The sequence below is a fragment of the Dysidea avara genome, chromosome 3 (genome assembly GCF_963678975.1).
Source record: "Dysidea avara chromosome 3, odDysAvar1.4, whole genome shotgun sequence".
Taxonomy (NCBI): domain Eukaryota; kingdom Metazoa; phylum Porifera; class Demospongiae; order Dictyoceratida; family Dysideidae; genus Dysidea; species Dysidea avara.
The window spans coordinates 28009844-28033393 of record NC_089274.1 but is presented as its reverse complement, the minus strand read 5'-3'; the positions used below and the strand labels follow the sequence as shown (position 1 = coordinate 28033393).

The window sequence follows — 23550 nt, the reverse complement described above, 5'->3', positions numbered from 1 at the left end:
CACGTACTGTATATATGTACCTACTTAATACATTCTCTATAGTAATACTGCCAGGGTGGAATGTAATCTACATGATTTTGCTAAGAATCATCCGTTACAAATTATGGTATGTAATGATATGTATGTTAACTATGTATGTTTTAAATATAGTGCGACCTTCTCACTTAGTTGACCCTCTATTGCCTACCATTGTGGCAGTATTGGTGGTAAATTTTAGGGCTGATAGTATATTGGTATTGCCACTAATATTTATGGTCAATCTTGAGTGTATATCACCATTAAATACGTAGTGTAAAACTATTATAAGCCATGCTGCTATCATCACAGACTGGTCAACTTTTTTCATCACTGAATGTTGCAATGTAGCAGTCGTGGTTGTGTGATCATTACATGGTGTGTCCACACATTGCCCAAATATTATTTTGGTTGTCATTCATCATAGATTATTATAATCATCAAGTCAAAACTTAGCGACTACACTGAACCTAGCTAGACCTGTACACTAAAATCCACAATGTGAAGTTCTGTGTCACTCAATGTAACAAGTCAAAGCGTTTCGTATCTTTGAACTGGTTGGGCATCAAAACCATGAGCTTTCCCATGATATTGCCTGGACAATATCTAGAGGAATATGTTAATCCCTGAGCAGTGCCTTTAAACACCCACGCTAAAGTGGTATCAAATAGTACAGTAATACTGTTTAAGTAGGGACCCCCTAAAAGTGAAGCACACCACATAAAATGCTGCCTTTAAAAATCATCCTAGAGACATCTTACATGATGAAAATCACTTTACGGAATAATATTAGTCCATTTAACATCTAATACAGCATTAACAAGAAAACACTTACAGCTGGCCAGATATAGAATTTTTTAAAAATCAGCAAAAGTTGAATTTTTGTCTGCCTGCCAGCCTGCTTGACCACAGTCACAAGGCTGGAGGTCAAATAAAACAATGCACAGCCACCATTTTATGCCACAATTACAAACTCACCAGTGGTATGTACCTTTTTTGGGTTCCAACGAGTGTGTGCCCTATGCACCTTGTCTTTCCTTTTATCTTCAATCAAGCTAGTTGTTCGTCTTCTTCATGCAATAAACCATATCAAGACATTAATTTTCCCTATCAACACTTTCCTTAAACAGCATTTTAGATGCCACAAACATACTAAAGTGCTTACGCTTGGTAGATACCTGTAACTTCATGATAGGTACAATTCCTCACCCATTAATGATCTTGGCTGATTAATAGTGATCGAGCACAGAGAGACTATGCCTCTTGACAATTGTGACCGGATCTGCAAGAACCCCATATGTTAGCGCATTTTTCAAAATTCATTTTATTACATTTTCTTTATCCAGATAGCCAAAGGAGTGGCCAACTAAAGTTTCAGCTCTACAATCCAAGAACTTTTCAAACTCCTCTTGCTTTGGGGGATCATGATGCTACGTACCATAGCGTTTGCTGTTATCATCTTCCTTCATTGTGAAACAAGCGCTCAAAAAATTTATGGGTTTTTTCAATTTTGTAAATATTTCACCCATTATGTTTATTGCATTCCAAAGTTAGGCTTGCATGAACATATGGGATTCTTGTAGATCCGGTCACAATTTATTTACTCAATCATGATGACCGTGCCCCCTTATTATTGGTCTAGCTGTGTTCATAACACTAGCATAGTGAAATATGAAATAGTGACATGCCTCCTGGGGTGAAAGGCTGACTCAAGATACTCTAATCTAATCAAAAACAGCCAAGCTGTAAAAAAAGGTGCGGCCCCCAAAAGGCCATGGTGAAAAAAGATGTGAAATCCAAGGTGGCGGCCAAGAAATGGCTGTGATGGTAGGTTAATGGTTACATTTTAATAACGACAATTCCGGTGAATTTTGTGCCGCTTGGTCTTGGCACCAAATTCACCTGAATTGTCGTTATTAAAATATAACCATTAACCTACCATCACAGCCATTTCTTGGCCGCCACCTTGGATTTCACATCTTTTTTCACCATGGCCTTTTGGGGGCCGCACCTTTTTTTACAGCTTGGCTGTTTTTGATTAGATATCACTTCTTTTTGTACTTGTATACTGCAAAGCCGGCCTATGGCTGGCTTTGGGGCTTTTTTAACCGATGTGTTTTTTTCTTTACTACAGGAAGAAGAAAATAACTTAAAGAAGAATTTTAGTACTTCAATTATTTTTGATTTTATTAGTAATTATACAAATCATACACATATATTTATTACAGGCCCATTATGCCCCACAGGATACTTTTTTGCAGCTGATCTCTCTACTGGGTGACTTGAAATGTAGCTGAACTATATACAGGATGGTTTCTTTGTAGCTGAACTCTCTACAAGGTAACCTCTTCTAGCTGGTCTCTCTACAGGGTATTTTGTTTCTAGCTGAACTCTCTACAGGTGATTTGTTTGCAGCTAAACTCTCTACATGGTGGTGTCTTTGTAGCCAAACTCTCTACATGATGGTTTCTTTGTAGCTGAACTCTCTATAAGGTTACTTCGTCTAGCTGAACTCTCTACAAGGTGTTTTTTTGTAGCTGAACTCTCTGCAGGGTGATTTGTTTGCAGCTGAACTGTCTACATGATGGTTTCTTTGTAGCTGAACTCTATACAAGGTGACTTCGTCCAGCTGATCTCTCTATGGGGTGATTTGTTTCTAGCTGAACTCTCTACAGGTGATTTGTTTGCAGCTAAACTCTCTACATGGTGGTTTCTTTGTAGCTGAACTCCCTACATGATGGTTCTTTGTAGCTGAACTCTCTACAAGGTAACTTCTTCTCTACAGGGTGATTTGTTGTAGTTGAATTCTCTACAAGGTGGTTTGTATGAGGCTGAACTCTCTACATGGCGGTTTCTTTGTAGCTGAACTCTCTACAGAGTGATTTGTTTGCAGCTGAACACTCTACATGATGGTTTCTTTGTAACTGAACACTCTACAAGGTGACTTCTTCTAGCTGATCTTTCTACAGGGTGAATTGTTGTAGCTGAACTATCTACAAGGTAACTTCTTCTACATACAGGGTGATTTGTTTGTAGTTGAATTCTGTACAGGTGGTTTCTTTGTAGCTGAACTCTGTACATGATGGTTTCTTTGTAGCTGAACTCTTTACAAGGTGACTTCTTCTAGCTGAACTCTCTACGGGTTTAATTTGTTTGTAGCTGAACTCTCTATATGATGGTTTCTTTGTAACTGAACTCTCTACAAGGTAACTTCTTCTAGCTGATCTTTCTACTGGGTGATTTGTTTGCAGCTGAACTCTCTACATGGTGGTTTCTTTGTTGCTGAACTCTCTACAAGGTGAATTCTTCTACCTGATCTCTCTACAGGGTAATTTGTTTGTAACTGAACTCTGTACAAGTGCGTTTTTGTGGGTGATCTCACTGCAGGTTGATTTGTTTCTAGCTGAACTCACTAAAGGGTGATTTTGCTTGTAGCTGAACTCCTTGCATTGTATCTAGTTTCTAGCTGATCTCTCTACAGGGTGATTTGTTTGTAGCTGATCTCTCTACAAGTTGATTTGTGTGTAGCTGATCTCTCTGCAGGTTGATTAATTTGCAGCTGATCTCTCTACAAGGTAATTTGTTTGTAGCTGAACTGTCTATAAAGTGATTTATTTGTAGCTGATCTCTCTGCAGGTTGATTTGTTTTAGCTGAACTCTCTACAGGGTGATTTGTTTGTAGCTGAACTCCTTACATTGTGTGTAGTTTCTAGCTGATCTCTCTACAGGGTGATTTGTTTGTAGCTGATCTCTCTACAAGTTGATTTGTGTGTAGCTGATCTTTCTACAGGTTGATTTGTTTGTAGTTGATCTCTCTACAGGGTAATTTGTTTGTAGCTGAACTCTGTACAAGGTGCTTTTTTGTAGGTGATCTCACTGCAGGTTGATTTGTTTGTAGCTGAACTCACTAAAGGGTGATTTGCTTGTAGCTGAACTCCTTACATTGTGTGTAGTTTCTAGCTGATCTCTCTACAGGGTGATTTGTTTGTAGCTGATATCTCTACAAGTTGATTTGTGTGTAGCTGATCTTTCTACAGGTTGATTTGTTTGTAGTTGATCTCTCTACAGGGTAATTTGTTTGTAGCTGAACTCTGTACAAGGTGCTTTTTTGTAGGTGATCTCACTGCAGGTTGATTTGTTTGTAGCTGAACTCACTAAAGGGTGATTTGCTTGTAGCTGAACTCATTACATTGTGTCTAGTTTCTAGCTGATCTCTCTACAGGGTGAATTGTTTGTAGCTGAACTCTCTATAAGGTAATTTGTTTGCAGCTGAACTCTCTACATGGTGATTCCTTTGTTGCTGAACTCTCTACAGGGTATTTTGCTTGTAGCTGAATACTCTACAGGGTGATTTGTTTCTAGCTTATCTCTCTACAGGTTGATTTGTGTGTAACTGATCTCTCTACAAGCTGATTTGTTTGTAGCTGAACTCCTTACATTGTGTGTAGTTTCTAGCTGATCTCTCTACAGGGTGATTTGTTTGTAGCTGATCTCTCTACAAGTTGATTTGTGTGTAGCTGATCTTTCTACAGGTTGATTTGTCTGTAGCCGATCTCTCTACAGGGTAATTTGTTTGTAGCTGAACTCTGTACAAGGTGCTTTTTTGTAGGTGATCTCACTGCAGGTTGATTTGTTTGTAGATGAACTCTCTACAGGGTAACTTGCTTGTAGCTGAACTCCTTACTTTGTGTCTAGTTTGTAGCTGATCTCTCTACAGGGTGATTTGTTTGTAGCTGAACTCCTTACATTGTGTGTAGTTTCTAGCTGATCTCTCTACAGGGTGATTTGTTTGTAGCTGATCTCTATACAAGTTGATTTGTGTGTAGCTGATCTCTCTGCAGGGTGATTTGTTTGTAGCCGATCTCTCTACAAGGTAATTTGTTTGTAGCTGAACTCTCTATAAGGTGATTTGTTTGTAGTTGATCTCTCTGCAGGTTGATTTGTTTTAACTGAACTCTCTACAGGCTGATTTGTTTGTAGCCGATCTCTCTACAGGGTTATTTGTTTGTAGCTGAACTCTCTACAAGTTGATTTGTGTGTAGCTGATCTCTCTGCAGGTTGATTTGTTTTAACTGAACTCTCTACAGGCTGATTTGTTTGTAGCCGATCTCTCTACAGGGTTATTTGTTTGTAGCTGAACTCTCTACAAGTTGATTTGTGTGTAGCTGATCTCTCTGCAGGTTGATTTGTTTGTAGCCGATCTCTCTACAGGGCAATTTGTTTGTAACTGATCCCTCTACAGGGTGATTTTTTTGTAGCTGACCTCTCTTCAGGGTGATTTGTTTCTAGCTGATCTCTCTACAGGGTGATTTTTTGTAGCTGACCTCTCTTCAGGGTGATTTGTTTCTAGCTGATTGCTCTACAGGTTGATTTGTTTGTAGATGAACTCTCTACAGGGTAATTTGCTTGTAGCTGAACTCCTTACTTTGTGTCTAGTTTGTAGCTGATCTCTCTACAGGGTGATTTGTAGCTGATCTCTATACAAGTTGATATGTGTGTAGCTGTTCTCTCTGCAGGTTGATTTGTTTGTAGCCGATCTCTCTACAAGGTAATTTGTTTGTAGCTGAACTATCTATAAGGTGATTTGTACGTAGCTGATCTCTCTGCAGATTGATTTGTTTTAGCTGAACTCTCTACAGGGTGATTTGTTTCTAGCTTATCTCTCTACAGGTTGATTTGTTTGTTGCTGATCGCTCTAAAGGTTGATTTGTTTGTAGCTGAACTCTCTGCAAAGTGTTTTGTTTGTAGTTGATTTCTCTACAAGGTGATTTTTTGTAGCTGACCTCTCTTCAGGGTGATTTGTTTCTAGCTGATATCTCTACAAGGTGATTTTTTGTAGCTGACCTCTCTTCAGGGTAATTTGTTTCTAGCTGATCACTCTACAGGTTGGTTTGTTTGTAGCTGAACTCTCTACAGGGTGATTTGCTTGTAGCTGAACTCCTTACATTGTGTCTAGTTTGTAGCTGATCTCTCTACAGGGTGATTTGTTTTAGCTGAACTCTCTACAGGGTGATTGCTTGTAGCTGAACTCCTTACATTGTGTCTAGTTTCTAGCTGATGTCTCTACGGGGTGATTTTTTGTAGCTGAACTCTCTACAGGGTGATTTGTTTCTAGCTTATCTCTCTACAGGTAGATTTGTGTTGATTGCTTCATTGCTGATCACTCTAAAGGTTGATTTGTTGCAGCTGAACACCCTGCAAAGTGTTTTGTTTGTAGCTGATCACTCTAAAGGGTAATTTGTTTGTAGCTGAACTCTCTCCACAGTGACTTGTGTGTAGCTGAATTCTGTGTAACTGAATTCTCTAGAGAGTGACTTAATTGTAGCTGAATTCTCTACACAGTGCATGACTTGTTTATAGCTGAACTTTCTTCAGTGTGACTTGTAATGTTCTGAATCTCTATAGTGATATATTTGCTTAACTCTCCACATGGCGACTGTCTTCTTGCTGAACTATCTATAAGATTAACTGTTTGCAGCTGAACTCCCTACAGAATAACTTGTGATGTAATAAAATTCTATAATGGAATAAATAAATTAGCCGAATGCTCTATTAGGGTGACTGTTCTATTAGAGTATCTCGATCTCGCATTTGCTACACGGAGTTGGCTTTCGAATCATAACTCAGTGGTTTGTAATCCGATTCTTCTGCACTACTGCAAGGACTTTCTATGACGATTATTCTAGCTATACACCGATTTTCAGCTCATTGCTCTAAGCGGTTTGCCTAGTAGGCGTGAAAACTAATACTTTTTTATTCATAAAAATCGATCGCGTAATTGTGACACAGGTTGGGTTTTGTGTCATATCTCCGTGGTCTTTATCTCGATTCCTTTCAAACCACCAAAAGGCACTCCTACGATGGTTACTCCATCTACATAGCAATTTTCAACTCATTCCATGAAGCGGTTTACCCTGTAGGCGTGACAACAAATCGATCTTGTTTTACGCGAATAATCGGTCATAACTCCTGAACCATTCATCGGATTTATACCAAATTTGATGCTAGGATTCGCCTTTGGACTCCCTTTCTGTGTGCCAAATTTCAAGGCGATCGGAGTACGCGTTTGCGTGTTATAGCAATTTTTGCAAGTGTGCGAAAAGACGAAGAAGAAAGAAACGAAGAAAAAAAAATGAAACTTTGGCAGCTCGTATCTCGGAAATGGCTGGAGCGATTTCCTTCAAATTTGGAATGTAGACTCCCTTGGCTGGCGGGCAACTGTGTAGCAAATTTGGTTCCAATCAGATAAGTGATCACCGAGATACAAAGGTGTGAAAATGACGTTTTCGTTCTTCCTGTCAATATACTCACGGTGTGGCGCGCCGGCTTCTTGGGCCACACGACACACTACCGTGTGTCTTGATATAACATTCACCCTAATAGAATAGTCAAGTATGTGTAGCTGTATACTATAACAAAAAAAACAAAAAAACTAGTGTATTAATTTAAATATACGTATATATATATATCAAGGTTGTAGCATTACACAGTATAGGAGACTGCCTACAAAAGAATATTGACAGAAACCAGTCTCACAATACCTTTTCAGCACCTTAGCAAGCTTAAATACGCCTTCAGTGTAACCCAAAATGCTTCCAATAAGTTGCTATTTTTTTTATTTAGCAGAATTTTCTACTGATTGACTGACTGACTGAACTAACTAACTGTTACTTGCACTTACAAATGAAGCACTGTAACTCTTTCAATAATTTGCTGTAAAACGTCAAGAAAATAAAACAAGTGGAAGGAAAATTTAGTGTATAGGGACTGTTACAATAAATAGTGATGAAAATAATGAGATCATCACCTGATGTGGAAGTTTAATCCATACATGCTGGTTTAATGACATTTAGGGATTAAATTTGTATGATCTGACTGGACTATATTTAACATTTTGTGAGCATACTACCACGCTATTTAGAGAACTTGTATAAATTCTTAAATTAAACATCCGCAGGTTGATTATGGGAGAGCTAATCTTATGGAGCATCCTCTTACAGCCAAACTTCTTCTTCACAAATGGTGGTCATTTGGAATATGGTTATACTTAACCAGGTTTTTAGCCTATGCAATATTTGTTGCATTCTTGACCAGTTTTGCAATGGAGTCTCCTACACCAGAAAGTGAAGTGTGTAAGTGAACTAATCATCTACTAATAGTGCATATATAATATGATAGTATGTATGTACTTAATGATATCACGGAAGTGCTGTAATCATACAGTGTGGTAGTACCATAGAGTCAGGTTGTTAAGTGCATGCAATTATAATTCTAAAACTGTTGTAAAAATCATACCGTCTTTTAGGTGCATACACCTAATAAATAATTATGGTGTGCTTAACACGGAATCACTACACTGTAATAGAGTAGTTTTTGGTCACCACACCAGTGTATAAGGTAGGGTTTCCAATGTAAAAATTCGACATCTTACTGCTGTTACATGTTGGACTAACTCTCACTTGAATACAGCTACAGTGGCGGTAAATTCCTCGGGTAGAAATCGATTGAAATATGTGCAAAAAAACGAAGAAAAAGAAATTGTGTTAGCTCGTATCTCGGAAATGGCTGGAGCGATTTTCTTCAAATTTGGTGTGTAGACTCCCCTAGCTGGCTGGCACGTCTGTAGCAAATTTGGTTCCAATCGGATAAGGGATCACAGAGCTACATAGGTATGAAAATTGCGTTTTCTTTCTTCCTGTTAATATACTCACGGGTGGCACGCCGGCTTCTTGGGCCGCACGACACACTACCGTGATAAAAGAAATCAAAGTAACAACTATGTACAGAGTAAAGAAAACCCAACTAACTATACTCTAATAGAACAGTCACACAGAAATGAAAATGTAATTCAAACAGCTAAGCTACAGTAATCAAAAATAAGGAAAATGTGTTTCAAAGTTGTGGGATAAAATGGCTGCAGTGTTGTTAATGTCAATCAATTTGCAATGTCATTGTTGAGATTAAGATCACTGTATCGATTTCTTGGCTGTGGTGATGTTAACATATGTATATGTTTTTCAGGCAAAGATGTGAACACCTCACATGGTAAGTGGTCTATGTACTGAACAACTGCACGCAACTACAACTACTGTATACGTACCTAGCTGATATTTTAAAGTACATATGTATGTACTTAATTATGTATTTGTATGTATACACTTTTTTTCTGTCAAACAGCACAATAGTACTGTTTAAGTAGGGATATCTCCTAAAATGATGTGCACTGCCTAAATGCTTCCTTTAATAAAATCATCCTAGAAACATCATAAACAATAAAAATCACCTTTACAGAATAATGTTAGCTCATCTAATATCAAACACAGCATTAAAAACAAGAAAACACTTATAGGCAGCCGTATATAGAATTTTTTTAAAGTGCAGAAACTTGAATTGATTTACCAGCTTGCCTGCCATCAAAGAAGTTTGCTTCTTTGATTTGATGACAGGCAGAAAGCAAGAACTTTGCTTCCTATAAAGAAGTTTGCTTCAAGACCAGGTGGCTTTAGACAAGAAACACCTTCACCTTACCCAGGGTAGTGGAACCTTAAAGACCCCCCAAGCTAGATAGGTGAATCATGAGGTCAGGGGTGTCTTCTCAAGCAAAATCCATAAGCAATCAGCTGGCAGAGGTAAATCCTTTGTCTTAGATGCAGCAACCCCTCTCACTCTCATTGTGAAAGCCGATTCTAATGGTGAGAAGGTGGGGCACAAACAAGCCATTAATGCCACAACTAGAGTAGTGGATTTGGTGGGGAATGCCAGTATCCACTATAGCATGACAAGAAATATTAGCAGCTTAAACTGAACACTGGTGGATAAGGATGAAAACTTTGAAAGGGCATCACCTTCACTATTTGGGTCAGGACAACAGTCCAAATATCTGATTGATCAAACGAAGGTGTTATGATGATCTGGAGATCCAAGCCCCCACCCAGATTTGAACTACACCCCAGAGGAGGGTTAAACTCTAGACATGGGAGAGGCCGGACAAGTAGAATCCACACAAAAACAGCCAAGCTATGAAAAAATGGTGCGGCTTTAAAAAGCCTGAGTGAAAAAGTTGTGAAATCAAAGGTGGCAGCCAAGAAATGGCTGTAATGATGTTAATGCTAATAAATTTTAACAATGCACACTGCCATTATTAAAATTTTTTTGCATTAACATCACTGCAGCCATTTCTTGGCCGCCACCTTTGATTTCACAACTTTTTCACCCAGGCTTTTTAAGGTTGCACCATTTTTTCACAGCTTGGCTGTTTTTGTGTGAATTTCACTTCTTTTTGTACTTTATAAGGCCCCAAAACCAGCCTATAGCTGACTATGAGGTTTGTTTTTACTCACATTTCTTCTTTTCTGTGTAGATACAATGATGATTATTGAAGACAGACTTACAAATGTATTTCATTGCATGATTTAATTCAATATTTGATAATACTATTGTAATACTCTAATAGAGTGCACATTTTTTGAGGACTTCTAATAGAACATACATAGAATGTTCTAGAACAATCTAGTACTTCTATTGGTAGATCTATAAAAAATTACAAACGTTTATTATGAGCAGATTTCAACTAGAAATTTAATTTATAAAGCAGAAATTAAGCGAGGTGATCAGCCAAGGTAGCAGTGGTTCAGTGGTTAAGGATGCAGGTGTTAGGTATGGAGGTCCCTGGTTTGAACTCTAGTAAGTTTTATTCAACATTTTTGCACATTTTACCCCGTTGTGACTGCTCTATTAGAGTATCTCGATCCTGCAATTTTACACTTGCTTATTTTCCACTTATAACTTTGTCGCTGTAACTGTATTGCTATTCCAACTATCAAAAGGCACTGCTACAATAATCAGCCTATCTACACACCAATTTTCAAGTTATTTCTATGCTTGGTTTACCCTGTAGCCGTGACAGAAGTTTGATTTTTTAATGTGAATAAATGCTCATAACTCCTTGAATATTACTCAGATTCACAACAAACTTGGTACATGAATCCACCATTACACGCTCTTCATTTGTGCCAAAGATCAAGGCAATCGAGTTACACGTTTGCATTTTACAGCAATTTTTGCAAAGTGTGCGAAAAGAAATCAAAGCCCCCGTAGCCCCCATACGGCATAAGAAGAAAAAAATGAAGAAATAAAAACGAAATTTTGAATGCCCATATCTCGCAAATGGTTGTTGCGAATTTAATCAAATTTGCTGTGTGGTGTACCCTACTTGGGGGACAGCTACAATGCAAAAATGGTGTGCTTTGGAGAAGGGGCCATGGAGCTATGCACGGATGAAAAAGCTGTTTTCTTTCTTCCTGTAAATATACTCACGGTGTGGTCGCCGGCTTTCTTGGCCGCACGACACATATCGTGTGTCTTGATTCGAGAAAAACGGTAACAGGACAGGAACGGAAAACTGAAACGGGAACTACCCATGGAAAATGCCTGTAAAGGTCATCGTACAATAACACAGGTTGGACAGGTTGAACTTTGTAGCACAATGTTTCTTTGCAGTATTGTCTTGATCCTTTCGCTAAAACGATCGAAAAACTCTAATAGAGCAGTCACCTGCACTGAAATATTCTAATAGAGCAGTCAAAAATGTTTTGTTAACTATCCTACCAGGGACCCACATTGATGGCCTGTGAATTAATGGACTGTAGATTTATAGACTAGCTAAGTCATCAATATTGAAAGTTAGCTATTTCTTTGAAACTTGGCATAAACATTTTAAAATATTAAACATTTGACTTTTTTTCAATTGTTATTTTGACTTGAAATTAATACTGATAAAAACTGCGATTCACAAAGTATTCTAGTTAACTGACAGTGCCTATAGGTTTTGAAAACTACACACTACTGCTTTCAGATAAGAAGTCATATGATGGGGGTATGTATGCAACACTAGCAGGGGCGGATCTAGGATTTATAAAAGGGGGGGGGGCTAACTCAAGGTACTAATCTCTTAGGTAGAGATGTGTGAAGCACACTTCCCAGTATGCGAAGCATGCTGGAACTAGGGGGGTCTGGGGGCATGCCCCCCCAGGAAAAATTTTGAAAAACAGTTGCTAAAATACTGCAATTTGGAGACATTTCCACATAAAATTCATAATATTTTCTGCCTGTAGATATTTTATATACTGCCTTTAGATTGTAGGTATGGCTCTCTGAAGCATTTTACTAATGGAAAAGTTTGGGTAGGTTACAGACAACCAAGTACATGATGCACCCCTCTCACAATTGCACAACATTGAATAGGTGCATGTTAGAATAATAATGTTGAAAGTGGAAAATTTTGAAATTTGAACAATACAAGATTGAATCTGAGAGCATTTTCAATGGAAATTGTGTACCTGAATTAAGTATTACCATACATATAAACTGCACAAGTAGATGAATGAAGCGCTTTAAACAGACCAATGCACTTCATTGTATGCATAGGTGCAGGCAGATTTGGAAAAATTCCATAACAGAACTAACTACATGTTTCCAGTGAATGTTCTATTAGAGTAGTTAGCTGACTGCTCTATTAGAGTATCTTGATCTTGTACACCTCCAATGCTGATCCGAGTCCTTGTTGCATAAACTTTAGCATAAATCCATTGATAATACCTTGGAAAGATGTTTATAAGGTGGTTTTATGAGTATTTGTATTATTAGTGATCATATAATTATGCTAAGACGAAATTTCATTATAATACTCAGCATATTGATCAAGTAAAGCCTAAATATGAAGGGGGGGGGGGGGGCTTCAGCCCCCAAAGCCCCCCCCCTGGATCCACCCCTGACTAGCTGGTATGCTTGTCAAGTCCCCTGCTTAGTCTCCTCATTGGAGCCATGCACCTATACACATACTCCAGCTACCACATACCCATTATGTGACTTATTCCTGAGGTTGCAGGTACAACTTCCCGCATCTATATGCAGGTACTGTCAATTAGAATCCTTTGTAAGGTTTCAAGGGAGTAGCTAACTTTCAATGTTGATGACTTAACTAGTCTGTTTACCCAATCTGTGACAGCTATAATCCATCAATTCACAGGCCATCAATGTGGGTCCCTGGTGCAATAATTACCAAACATTCTTGACTGCTCTATTAGATTTAATGCAGATGACTGCTCTATTAGAGTGTTTCGCTCGTTTTAGCAAAAGGATCCAAGCAGTGCTGCAAAAAGAAACATTGTGTTGCAAAATCCAACCTGTTCAACTTGTGTATTGCATGATGACCCTTGATGACCTTTATCAGGCATTTTCCGTGGGTCATTCCCATTTCCGCTTTCTGTTCCCATCCCGTTTTCCTCGAATTCTACTTACCCGGAGAGGCCACGGTTCCTGGGAAGAAAGCTATTCAGGCCCATTGAAATGGAGTACCCACCACAACTTCCAGTGGAATGAAAACTAAATGAACATAAACATCTAAAACTTGTTAATAATGTGTAGCTAGAGCTATGATAGTAATCCACAATTCTTTGTTTAAGAATCTCATTGCATGCCAGGGTGAATACCTCCAGCAGAGAAACTAGCATAAGAAAGACTGACATACAACCTATCTGTAAAACTGGCAGATCATTTCACCCTTGACCAGTGGTCTTAATACAGCTATGTGATAAGAGTATATTTCTGAACCTCAAAGGTATATAGGAGGATAATTGCTGTGTACTCCTTCTTGTATGATAAGAACTTCAGTTTATAAGTGTTGTGGTACCAGAAGAGGGATAGTGAAGAAGTATTCTCAATACAAGTCCCCACTCTTGGTCCCTAGGAGAAGGGAGAGGAGCAAGGCCACTTCAACTAAATCTTTTGTTTCTCGGACTGAAACTAGTTGAAAAGTGGGTCGGTAAGTAGGTATAAATAAAATAATAATAGGTGGTAATATTTTTTAAACTGAAGTTATAGCAACACGTGTATAAACTACGACATTCAATAACAAACTATTAGTTATGGTTAGTACATCTAAATGACCAAACGTCCATCCATAGTCTGCTTTTACAACTCTTCTTGCAATAACCAAGCTCGCCCCATGCATGAGATATGGATGGCCAACAATACATTGACACCACAAACTCTGGTGATCGAACACGTGATCTTTAAAAATGAACAAAAACATTTCATTTACAAATTTTATGGGTCGGTCGGTCAGGTCCGAGAAACAAGAAATTTAGTTGAAGTGGCCCAACTATATCAAGACACACGGTAGTGTGTCGTGCGGCCCAAGAAGCCGGCGTGCCACCCGTGAGTATATTAACAGAAAGAAAGAAAACGCAATTTTCACACCTATGTAGCTCTGTGATCCCTTATCTGATTGGAACCAGATTTGCTAGAGAGGTGCCGGCCAGCAAGGGGAGTCTACACACCAAATTTGAAGAAAATCGCTCCAGCCATTTCCGAGATACGAGCGAACAAAATTTCGTATTAATTTCTTCGTTTTTTTCTTCTTCTACTTCTTCTTCATTTCGCACACTTCGCAAAATCCGCCATAAAACACAAATGCATGCTCAGATCGGGCTGAAATTTGGCACACTTAAAGGGCTCATTAAGGCGGATCTCCGTACCAACTTTGGTAGGAATCCGATGAACATTCACGGAGTTATAACCGATTATTTGCGTAAAATAAGGTTGAAGGTCTGTCACGCCTACAGGGTAAACTCCTTTGAGGAATCAGTTGAAAATTGATATGTAGATGGAGCAACCATCGTAGGAGTGCCTTTTTGTGGTTTGAAAGGAATCGGGATAAAGACCATGGAGATATGACACAAAACCCGACCTGTGTCAAAATTACGTGATCGATTTTTATGAATAAAGAAACTATTAGTTTTCATGTCTACCAGGTAAACCGCTTAGAGCAACGAGCTGAAAATCAGTATGTAGCTGGAGTAATCCTCATAGAAAGTCCTTGCAGTAGTACAGAAGAATCGGATTACAAACCACTGAATTATGATTCGAAAGACAACTACGTGTAACAAATGCGAGATCGAGATACTCTAATAGAACAGTCACCCTAATAAAGTATTCGGCTGCATTTATAATTTATTCAATTATATTACATTGCAAGTTATTCTGTAGGGAATTCAGCTACAAACAAGTCACGCTGTAGTCAGATCAGCCAGAAGAAGGTACCTAATAGAGAGTTCAGCTACAAAAAAACCATCATGTAGAGAGTTCAGCTCAAACAATTGCCCTGTAGAGAGATCAGCTAGAAGAAGTTCCAAGACAACTCAGATTTGAAGCCTGACTGGACCCTTAGAGCTCCTTCTTCATCTCATTGTGATGCCATTAAAAGCAATGCACCATCACTTACTTCATATATACTAGTGGACATTTAATCCCTAATTCAATTATGGTTAGACTGAAGTTTAGGGATTTAATGTCCACTAGTATATCTTCAGGTACGTATAGGCAACCTTCCTTGTTTCATCACCTTTTAGCTACTACCTTGTTTCACAACTTTTTATTTCTTTGATCCCTAATCCAACTTAAATTTCCCAATTTTCCTTCTACTTGTAATTATTTATTAGATATCCAATCAGATCCAGAAGCCATTAAAGTGTTACAAGAATGATGTAATCATCAGACATAACCGGATTGACGAAGCACATCCCTATATTGCCTTGATAGAAGAGTAAAAGTATGGATTTGTGGTTTACATTACCACCTCAGCGATCCCTTCCAACTAACAATCCCTATCATACTATACAGTAGTACTATATACAAGTACACAAAGCAATTTGAAATTTTCAACTAGACTAGGGACCATAGCACATTGAAAAAAGGTGCTGAAACAAGCTGGAGTAGTGCGCAATACTAAATCACAGTAAAACAATAAGAAGTGTTATATCCCTACTGTGCTCAAGATACCATAACGGAAATGCACAGTAGGAATATAATACTTCTTTTTGTTTTACTGTGATTTAATATCATGCACTACTCCAGCTTGTTTCAGTACTTTTTATCGATGTACTGTGGTTCCTACTCTTGTTGAAAATTCCAAATTTTTCTGTGTACTTGTTTGATCACTTTTTTGTAAATAATAAGTATTATGACTGATGAACCCACGCATACCGCATCAAAATAAAGAAATGGCGTCGTGTGTCCCAGTTATATCAATAATATTATCGTCAGAAAAGTGAAGTATCCGTTACGCTTTGTTGTCAGCTATGTTCAACCGGTTACACAGCAGTATGAATCAAGAACTGTTCAAAAAGCACCTCTGCAATCAAAGTAGTCACTATGAAAAATATGGAGGATTTCCATTACAAAGGAAAGCCACCACGTGCTACTGCCAAATTGACACTTTTTGCTGTCAGCAAAGATAAATGGGACACAAAGGAGGACAGTGGTAAGCCCATGAAGAATGCATTGTACAGACATACTGTAGTATGCCAATAGGCACCTCTCGGGCTGAAGTGATGTTGAACAGTGAAAAAATCAAGCCCGTAGCCTTAGCCGTTATCGAGTTATGCTTGTCTGAAGGCATCAGTCAGTTAATTACTTAGTCAGTCAGTCACTAGAAAATTCCATTAAATAATTTTTTTTAAATTCCGTAGCAATTTTTTGAAAGCATTTCGGGTTGATCGAAGGCTTGTTTGGGCTTAGTTTTGCCTAACCAATACTGCCTCATTGTCATCTGGGAAAAGTGAGGCTGGTTTTTGGGTATGTTTTTTCATTGGGCATGCCCACACCTTTGTGGTCCCTTCTATACAGTACTATCGTACTGTATGATTAGGGATCATGAGTTTGGGTTTTCTAGCCAAAAAACACCCTAAACTCAGCTTCACAATACCATTCTGGTGCCACAGCAGTATTGGCCAGGTATAACCAAGCCCAAAAGTGCTTTCATATGACCCTAAATGCTTCCAATAAATTGTTACAAATTTCTTTAAAAAAATATTCAATGGGATTTTCTACTAACTGCCTGTCTGCCTGCTTGCCTGCCTGCCTGCCTGTCTGCTTCCCTGCCTGCCTGATGCATTCAGGCAACTGTAACTCGATAACAGATAAGGCTACAAGCTTGACTTTTTCACTGTTTGATGTTACTTTGTCCCGAGATGGGCCTATTGGCATAATGTAGTACATACAATGCACGCATCATAGACTTACCTTTGTCCTCCTTTGTGTCCCATTTCTTTATGCTAACAACCCAAGGTATTGATTCGTGGTAGTGCAATGCATGGCTTCCATACATTTGTAAATGTGAATCATCCATATTTTCTGTGGTGACTGGATTGATTGCAGAGACGTTCACTGTTCTTCGTTGTAATGCTGTGTGACAAGCTGAATGTGAAGCGTAATGGCCATCACTTTTGAGTCAGTAATTGATAGTTGGTGCATGAGAATTATCCGTATTCTTTGCAGTGGCTGGATTGATTGCAGAGGCACTTCTCCTACTGTTTTTTTTGTTTGTAGTGCTGTGTATAACAAGCTAAACATAGCTGAAAGTGAAGCATAATGGCTACTTCACCTTCAAGTCAGTAATTAATAGCTGGGGCACGAGTTCAGATGAAAATGTTAAACTCTGGCACCATCCTTTCTTTTGATGCGGTATGCATGGGTTCACCAGTCATATTAGGTACAAAAATAATAAACAAACAAGTATAAGAAATAATTAAGAATTTTATATTCAATTAGGGATCATAGAAAATAGAGTAGGGAAACAAGAGAGGTTGTGTACACCTGCACATGTGCTAGTGAACATTTAATCCCTAATTCAGTCATGGGTTAGGCTGAAGTAGGGATTAAATATTCACTAGTATATCTGCAGACCTCCTTGTTTCCCTACTTTTTTATGATCCCTAGTTAAACTTATTATTTTTTTATTATTATCAAGTCTACCAGTTGGGCACTGGAGGGTTTGCATAGAAGGCAGAGCCTGTACGAAGTGCTTCACCACTAGCCCAGGGAACCTAAGCGAAAATCGTTAAGTTTAGTATCCTAAAGTAAAGTGGGACAAATGCTGAAAAAAAGCCAACCCCAGCGTGACTTCGATCTGCAGGCCACCTGGATACCGGCCAAGCGCCACACTCAGTGGTCAAACCAGGGAGGCCAACTAAGTAGGGAATTTTAAACAGTTTTATTATAACTTAAAATTCCTAATTTTTCCTTATCCTTGTTCTTACAATTTTTTGTTTCTCTAGTTTCTACAATATTTTCATGTTCATGTGCATGGATAAAATAGTTTATCAGTATGTGCGCTGCAAGTACGTAGATACGTATGTTCTTACATACAACCTGTTCATCAGCTACTTTCTACAGTAAGCATTGAACTCACGTAAACTATTTTCGAGCATAACACAATTAATTTTATACAGTTTACAGGGGCTATCCTACCCCTCTGTACAAAACTCACTACACTGTAAACAACACCACTTTCATTTTAGTAGATAAGATAAATTCCCTTTGCCATATCTTTTACTGATAAAAGGAAGAGTTAATTGCAATAAACATGAGTGCGATAGCACACCACAAAACATTGTGCTCAAATTCAGTTGAAGTGCTTAGTGTACAAAACATCCTACTTTTGTAACAATGTAGAATGAAGAACTTCAAAAAAGTTTGAAAATCTGAAATGTTCAAAATTAGATTATCATTCATGTTTAATATTTAAACTAACACACCTCAATACATTTTATAGTTCTGTGCATTGACATTTTGAAGTGTCACTTCTATGGGTTTGCAAATTATATCATCTCTAATCTCTAACTCTTGTTCTACATCTTGCAAATGCTTTAGAAAACTTAATACAGAACAGATTTGGGTAGGAATATTTTTAAACACACAATTAATTTATACTGCTGGATTCTGCTTCCTGTGGGCTGTAGATGTACAGAACAAGAAGAAGATAAGATGAAGAATAAAACAAGATGGAAATTTGAGGCTATTTTGCTCAAAAAAATGTTTTAAACTACCTTCCATAGCTAAATAATAGTCAAACTACAACTCGTTATTTTACCTTGAGTTGACAGCTGTTGTAAATGAGGAATGTATCGTTAATCACTAGAAGCAAACCCTCTACACCTTCCTACATTGCAGGACTTCAGTGTGGCTGTTGCTACCCATTTAAACATCCATACGTTGCCAATGTTACAGGTGCATGCTATGTTTCGAGAAGTACTGGACTACAACTCATTGTTCCTGTTGTTGTGCCTTGACAGCTGCTTGTAAACAAGAAATGTAGTGTTGATTAGTACAAACAAGCCCATTGTACCTCCCTCTAATTCAGTACAGCTGTTACTAGCCATTTAAATGCCCTTGGGTTTCCAATGTTACAGGTGCGACATTATTGTGTTTCATATTGCCTCAGAGCGTGGTCTCTATTGGACATGAGCATGGGTGGCACTACAGGATTTAGAGACCATATTTTCAGCCAATCAAATTTCAGTATCAAACTTGTTTACTCTAATTACTGTTCAGCATTAATGACAATTCAGAAGCTTTAGAAAGTTTGAACATACTCAAAAGCATAGAAGGCTGCTTTTGGCATGCATTCTGTTAGAGAGTTTTGAATATTTTCTGGCTGATCTCTATTATAAACCACTATTGTGGCTCATGATATGTATATGCACTTATGCACTTGATATTTATCTAAGTTTTTTTTTTTTCATGTTTTTAGTCAGTATGAGCATGTGACCTGTTGAGCGAAAACTGGCCATTTTCACATAAAACTATTTTGCTATAAAAACCAGGTCCAGTCATGGATTTTTTTCTCCTTTCTCCACCTTTTCAAACATACTTTCTGTAACAACTTTAAACAAGCTGTAGGACCAGGTGTCCTACAGACCTTCAGCCCTTGTGCTGTAAAGCCTTGATAAATAAATTGAAATAAACTGGGCAAAAATACGTATGGTACATAAAATTTACACACATTTCAATCGCTTCGTTATGTACCGAAACAGAGCTCAAATCAATAAAACTTATACACCACCAGATTCTCCTTTTATTGGGAGTAATATAATCTTTGTTTCATGTTCGTACAATGATGTGAGTTACAGGCGCTTATTTATGTTACGGTAGAAATGAAGTTTACTGTTGTCATTTAATTGTTGAAATGGCCTTCTTTTTTGTTCACACGGAGGTGTACAGGGATATCAGTATACCTTGATTGATGTGCCAGTTCATGGTGAACAGACTGAGCTTCCCTGTCTTCGTAGCTTGTTTCAGTCATGAGTTATGATCAATTAAATATATGCCTGTAATTTATTTGCTACATTGTTACTAGTTTATTCCTGTTCCAACTGGCTAGCTCTATAACTCCAAGACTATGCATCACAAAAGGCTAAAACATTGGCTGTCCACTCCTTTGTTTCTGTAGATAACAGAGAAGCAATAAAATAGAATTCAAGGAACGTGTAAAAATGGCCAGTTTTTGCTCAACTGGTCACATATATTTATATACTAATTTACATTTTTCTTGTAGTTTCTGTTTCTTCCATTGATGATATAATATGTGAAGGTTAGTTATAGTATTACTGTGTGTTAACAAAACTACTATGTATATACTTACAGATGATTACAATCAATCTTTCCTGCGTGTTGCCGCCATCATAATTTATATACTTTCTGTCATTCGGATTTTAGTTGAAATTGTTCAATTCTTCGTCCTAAGGATCCGGTATCTTCTTGGATTAGAGAATTACTTGCAAATATTTTCATTTGTGTCGTCAATGATATTTGTGTCATATGGTCTGCAGTCTGGATGTCAGTGTCCAGAGTCTTGGCAGTGGCAGATTGGGGCATTCTCTTTGTTGATTTCCTGGCTTAGCTTGATACTATTTTTGAAAGAATTTCCCCTGACTGGCATTTATATTGAGATGTTCATCCACATCATTTTCACTTTCCTGACTTTATTGATATTTGCTCTAATGTTGGTGATTTCCTTTGGATTAACATTTTACATGATATTTTTCCGACCCGTAAGTTATTAATCTAATGTACACGTCCATGTGTATGCTACACAGGGCGATGATGCACTTTAATTTAGCTATAATACCTGTTCCAACACATGAATGACTACCACCAGCTAAATATGTATGCAATTATTGACTAGAATTTTCAAAAATGAATTGAAGCCTACAGTAAAGGCATACCATTTAGACAGTATTGCATTTTCAAAGACAGTGAGGTACATATCCTGTCAATTAACTCCAGCTGGTATCATAGTGCTTAAAGCTACCTAAGTATTACTTGTAGGGGGCTGAGCAATAGTATCAATAAATATCTGATGATTGAAATAGCAATAGTACTGATAATAACAACATGATAGTGTTTATAAGCTAAAATTTGCATTGAAATGTGATTGATTAGCAAACTTTCCATATTTTAGTTTTTTTCTCCACAAATCAGTGGCCTATAAAGCTACATATTAATTTAAAATTAAGCAATTGCATGTGTTATTACATAATGCCCTATGTAAGCTAAATCCATCTGATTTTGTGTGACAAATTATAGCAAATAGTCTATAATTTGCTATACCAGCACAAGGAAAAATTTGGAAGAGTGGTAGAGATCATAGAAAAAAAGTTATGAAACAAGGGATGTCACCTACACCTTGCAACTATACAAGTGCACAGTTGATTCCTGCTTCAGTAATATAGTTTGTCAATTGTATATCCAAGGTGATAGTCAACACAAGAAGCCAATGATGTGACTCATAAATCTAAAACTGAATGGAGAAAGAAATGGAAGGCAAAGGAGGACAAAGGTACTGTAAGTACATGATCAAGGGCGTAGGCAGGGAAGTTTGGATGGTTCGGACGAACCCCCCTTTCAAAGGCAGAATTTTTTAATAGTAAAAATCTGCCCACTGGCACTCCTCTGTACTATTCTTGAGGGTCACATCACATTACAGCATATCTATTGCATCATGTGATCAATTGCACACGTGATGCATGGTTGAAATGGCGCGAGTGTTTGAAATGGCACAAGTGCATGAAATGACGAAGGACTGTTCAATGGTCGGTTGAGACATATTACAAGACAGCACTGCTAAAGTTGAGTGGTCGTGTTATACATGTGTCAGGTTAGTACAAAACTGAATTGTTGATGTATATTTACCTGATGAATGGTTTGTTTATTTGTTACTTGTTGTGGGCACATGATGTCTCGAACATATTGGAGTACAAGCCAAGTATAAGTTATTGACCATCAACAGCAGGACTGGCCGAGAATAATGTATAGCTGGAAAGAAGTATTGCCAACTTAGGGACTCAAGTGTGGAGGGCTTCCGTGTGCTAGGAAATTGAAGTTGGCTGTCAGTAGTGCTGTCTGGAAGTGAAGATTACCATAGGTTTATAGTTTCTATAAGCTGCATAAACAGCAGTGTGTATAGGTTTTAGCTAGTTAGATGCACAAACAGTACCTTTTAATGTTACTTCCTAAGGGTACATTTTGTGTATGCATCATTTTCGTTCAAACATGGTCTAGGGGAAACACCCAGGCTTTTCCCCTTAAGACATTCCACTTTAAATCCAATCCCCCTTCAAAAAAATCCTGACTACGCCCCTGATGATGCATGCATTGCGGCTGCTGTGGTAGGTGAAAAGGAATCTCTCAGCTCCAAGCAATGTCAAACAGTGAAGAAATTAAGCCTGTAGTATTACCTATGGTTGAGTTATGCTTGGATGAAGGCATCAGTTAGTTTAGTTTTGGTTGGATAGTTAGTTAGTTAGTTAGTTAGTTAGTTAGTTAGTTAGTTACTGTAGTCAGTTAGTCAGCTAGTTAATGTGATAGAAGCATATATTTTCAAAAAACTTGTTTAACATCCTACATCCACTTGGCCTGCATGCACTACTGCTATATGACATGCATCAGAGCTATGCATAGTTTGGGGATAAACAAGGCAGTCCAGGACACTGCCAGATGCTAGGTGCTAAATGCACCTGCAGTGAGGAAGTTAGCAACTGTATATATATTCCTATAGCCAGTACTTATGTCACATCAAGCAGCCTGACTGTAGCCAGTTTCCCCCAAACCTTGCCAGCAAGGTAGCACAAGCAGCACATGAAAATAACAAGCAATGAGCAATGCATAATGAACAATGAGCAATGCATAATGAACAATGAGCAAAGCATGATAAGTAACAAATCATGAGCAATGTATAATAAGCAATGAGCAGGCATGATATGCAATAGATAATGAGCAATGCATAATAAGCAACAAATAATGAGCGATGCATAATAAGAGGAGCAAGGCATGATAAGCAGCAAATAATGAGCGATGCATGATAATCAACAAGTAATGAGCAAGGCATGATAGGCAACAAATAAGCAAGGAATGATAACAAATAGTGAGCAAGGCATGATAAGAAACAAACAATGAGTGATAAGTAACAACTAATGAGCAATGCATGATAATCAACAAATAATGAGCAATACATAATAAGCAATGAGTAGGCATGATAAGCAGCAAATAGTGAACATTGCATGATAAGCAACAAATTGTGAGCAAGGCATGATGAGAAACAAACAATGAGTGATGCATGATAAGTAACAAATAATGAGCAATGCATGATAATCAACAAATAGGTGACCTGCAGTTCGAATCCTGGGGTTGGAGGGA

At 38.0% G+C, this 23550-nt stretch overlaps 1 protein-coding gene across 4 annotated transcripts in view; it reads left to right on the top strand.

Moving 5' to 3' along the window:
• The window catches only part of LOC136250612 (transient receptor potential cation channel subfamily A member 1 homolog), a 206123-nt gene that overhangs the window by 146368 nt on the left and 36205 nt on the right, over positions 1-23550 (top strand). For all 4 annotated transcript variants that reach the window (XM_066042844.1, XM_066042845.1, XM_066042842.1 and 1 more), the window contains exons 13-17: positions 43-106; positions 7973-8147; positions 9037-9060; positions 20411-20446; positions 20500-20906. In XM_066042844.1, the coding sequence (XP_065898916.1) occupies positions 43-106; positions 7973-8147; positions 9037-9060; positions 20411-20446; positions 20500-20906 (706 nt within the window). The remainder of the gene's footprint in view (positions 1-42; positions 107-7972; positions 8148-9036; positions 9061-20410; positions 20447-20499; positions 20907-23550) is intronic.